The 3,581-nt window shown below is 37.1% G+C and overlaps 1 protein-coding gene across 1 annotated transcript; it reads right to left on the minus strand.

Annotated features, from left to right (window-relative positions):
• Nucleotides 1-1,542: 1,542 nt before the first annotated feature.
• Nucleotides 1,543-2,358, minus strand: LOC103947975. The gene is made up of 2 exons (XM_048566356.1): nucleotides 2,022-2,358; nucleotides 1,543-1,928 (listed from the first exon to the last, which is right to left on the minus strand). Exons 1-2 carry the CDS (start codon nucleotides 2,356-2,358, stop codon nucleotides 1,543-1,545), a joined length of 723 nt encoding a protein of 240 aa, XP_048422313.1.
• Between the last annotated feature and the right edge of the window lie 1,223 nt (nucleotides 2,359-3,581).

A 3,581-nucleotide genomic window follows, 5' to 3' on the forward strand; every position in this document is an offset into this window, starting at 1 on the left:
ATTTTTAGCATCGTATCATCTACCCCACACTTAAAAATGAACTTTATCCTCAAGCATGAAAAGTAGGAAACCTCTGTTTGAATGCTGCATAGTTTTTCCAAGTGGCATCTTCCTTAGGGTGAGGCTTCCAATGTACCAAACCCTCAGTAGTAGGTGAACTACCATGCCTTACCAACCTGTGTTGAAGAATTGCAATGGGATAACCTTCCACTAAGCCCTCCTCTATTACCACTGGCAATGAAGCTGTAACGGCAATCCCATAACCAATTATTTCTTCAAGCAAGAGACGTAGAAGACGGGATAAAGCTTCGAAGTAACGGGAAGGTTAATTTTGTAAGCAACTAGACCTACCCTTTCTAACACCTCAAATGGTCCATAAAACTTAGGCTGGAGTTTATGAAAAGAATGTTTTGCAAGAGATTGATGTTGATAAGGTACCAATTTGAGAAACACCATATCCTCCACATCAAAACACCTATTAGTTCGATGCTTATCAGCTTGTTGTTTCATTCTCACTTGAGTAGTAGCGAGATTAGTCTTGAGTTGAGATAAAATCCTGCCTCTTTCTTGCAAATTCCGATTAACCAAATCAAGTTTAGTTGCTCTAGACTCATAAGTAGGCACAACAGGTGATGGTTGGCTATAGACAACCTCATAAGATGTAAGCCTTAAAGAAGTATGAAAACTTGTGTTGTAATTCCATTTTACCCAAGGAAGCCACTAAACCCATTTTTTAGGTTGATGGCTACAAAACATCTTAAGTAGGTTTCAAATCATCTATTAGTCACCTCAGTCTGACCATCCATCTGAGGATGATAGCCCGAACTCATACATAGCTTGGACCTTTGCAAGGTGAAATTTTTTTTCCAAAAAGAGCTTAGAAAAATAGGATCTCGATCACACATTATCTTAGATGGCATACCATGAAGTTTAAAATTTGATCAACAAATAATTGGGCTACTAAGTGAGTAGTGTAAGGATGAGACATAGGTAAGAAGTGAGCATATTTTGAAAGTTAATCAACCACTACAAAGACCATTGCTTTACCTCTGCAAGCAAGGTTCTAAAAAACACTAGGCACTAGTCGGGCGGCGGGGTCTAGGCGGGCGCCTAGGCGGATTTAGGTAAATTTCTTGTATATTTTTTAAATAAGTGCATATTGACACTTGCAAAAAATTATACTTGTATGAAATCCATGAATAAAATAACAAAAGAATGATAAAATGCAAAAAGAGTATCCAACAAGTCCAAAATTTAAAAACACATTAAGCATATATGCCATATAACCATAGTGAGGAGTATTGTAGAATGACACATGTACAACAAGTTCACTATTTAAAACCACATAAAATGAAAAATAGGAGGAAAATAAGGAAATATAGTAGTGTAAGATACTTGCAAAGTTACAAAGCTAGGCATCAAACTCTTTTTCACCATATCCCTCCAAGTCTCTCTCCGTATTGAACTCAAACTCAACTTCTTCATTATCTCCTTATTCTTCCATGTCCTCATCCAATACAAAATCTTCTTCATGAAGTTCTCTTACTTCACAACATTTTTAGAACTACTAGGCTCTAGGGAACTACCTACCTCCTCTGATGTCTCTCCAATTCCCGAACCAATCTCAATTTCTTCATCACCACCCTCCACAATCCATCCTTGAACTATACTAGCTTCACTTGCAAGCAGTATGTCCAATTTCTTCTCCTTCTCTCTTTTCTTCTTGTTCATAATCCTTGCATTAAATTGGATATAGACTAAATTATTTAAACTTGTTGCATCTAGTCTATTCTTTTTCTTTGTATGTATACCTTCAAAAGAACTCCAATTTCTTTCACAACTGGATGAACTTGTAGTCAATGAGAGAATCTTTATATCTATCCTTTGCAAATTAGGCACACCATTTCCATAATTATACCACCATGCAACTAATGAAGAAAAAAGTACACAATTAGTAATGAAAAATAAGAAGCAAACTCAAATTTAATAAACAAAATATAAGCATATGTGAATATTCATACCCGAATTATAGTTTTCATCATTCTCAACGCATCCAATTTCGGCCAAATGTCTTCTAAATCCAACTTCTTTTACTTTATACTTGTGCATCTCAACATTTATCATTGGGTTTTGAACCTCATAGTTATCGGGGAAGAACTTATCAACACAAGTAAAAATCCCCTTCATGACAATTGTAGCATGTTGTATGCTTTGATCTTTAAAGAAGTAAAAAGGGTTCAAGAGGTAGCCTGCCAAATGCAATAGACTATCAAGCTGCTCACGAGCTTTTTCATCAATAACTTGAAGAATTGTTTGATAGTTGGCCTCATTGTTCTTGTATGTCTCTTTAATCTCCATCTTTGCTCTTTGTAGCTTTCCATACAAAAGCCCCATCCACAATTTGAAGTACCTTGAATAAAAGTTCAAACACTTCCAAGCAAAGTGAGACCCCATTTCAAAAATGTGCACTCACTATGGTAGCATATGCCGTTTTCCCCCTTGTAGTCTTGGAATGCTTGCATTGTTCTCATTCATCACTAGCAACCATAACCTTCACGTCTTTTTGCTTATCCATCAAGCTTTGCAATGTGAGGAAAGAAGTTGTAAATCTAGTGACTCTGGTCCTTACTATGTCTCTTTTCTTGGTATGCTTCCTCATCAATGTCAAAGTTTTATGATGTGCATAAATGAAGATAGTGAAAGCCTTTGCCTTGTCAATAACTCCCTTGAACCTAGGGAGATTACCAATCCCTTGAAGCATGAGATTCAAAGTATGAGTGGTACATGATGTCCAAAACATATTCGACCTCTTTTGCTTCATCATGTTTGCCACCACCATATTGTTAAAAGCATTATCAGTTACCGCTTAAATCATTTTTTGAGGCCCAATTTCGTCAACACACTTGTCAACATATTTAAAGATATATTCCCCGGTGTGTGCTTCGTTAGAGCATTCTTTAGAAGAAAGAATTATGGGGCCTTCCTTGCAATTGACACATAAATTCATTATGCTTCTTCTTTTTCGATTGCTCCAAGCATCGGTCATGATTGAGCAACCATTCAAAGCCCACTCTTCTTCATGTTTCTTGAGTGACTTTTTTACTCTTTCTACCTCTTCTTTCAATAATGGCTTCCTTAATTCGTATTGGCTTGGAGGTAGGTAACCTGAGCCAAATTGGCCAATCGCTTCCATCATACACTTGAAGCCATCATTATCAACAGCATGGAAAGGAATACCGGCTTTGTACACCCATTGAGCCACATATTGATCCATTTGAAGTGCTTTTTCCTTCCAAATTGCATCATGGATGTTTTGTTGCCGAGTCTTCTTGCTTCCCTCATTTAAAGAATCGGGATTGATGGCAAATACAAACCTAACCATACGTCCAAGAGTGCGAGACCTTTTCCTTGACCCAACCACTTCAATATCTTCTTCTTATTCTAGAAGTTGTTGAAGTTGCACCTCTTCCCTCACTTCCACAATGTGCTTATCCTTTTGTTTCTTCTTATTTTTTGCTTCTTCTAATGCGGCTCTACATTTGGCTTTATCTTCAGCCGAAGACTTTGTGCACACCGTTACA

This window comes from the organism of the source record quoted next, unplaced genomic scaffold (genome assembly GCF_019419815.1).
Source record: "Pyrus x bretschneideri cultivar Hongxiangsu unplaced genomic scaffold, Pyrus_bretschneideri_v1 Contig41, whole genome shotgun sequence".
NCBI lineage: Eukaryota > Viridiplantae > Streptophyta > Magnoliopsida > Rosales > Rosaceae > Pyrus > Pyrus x bretschneideri.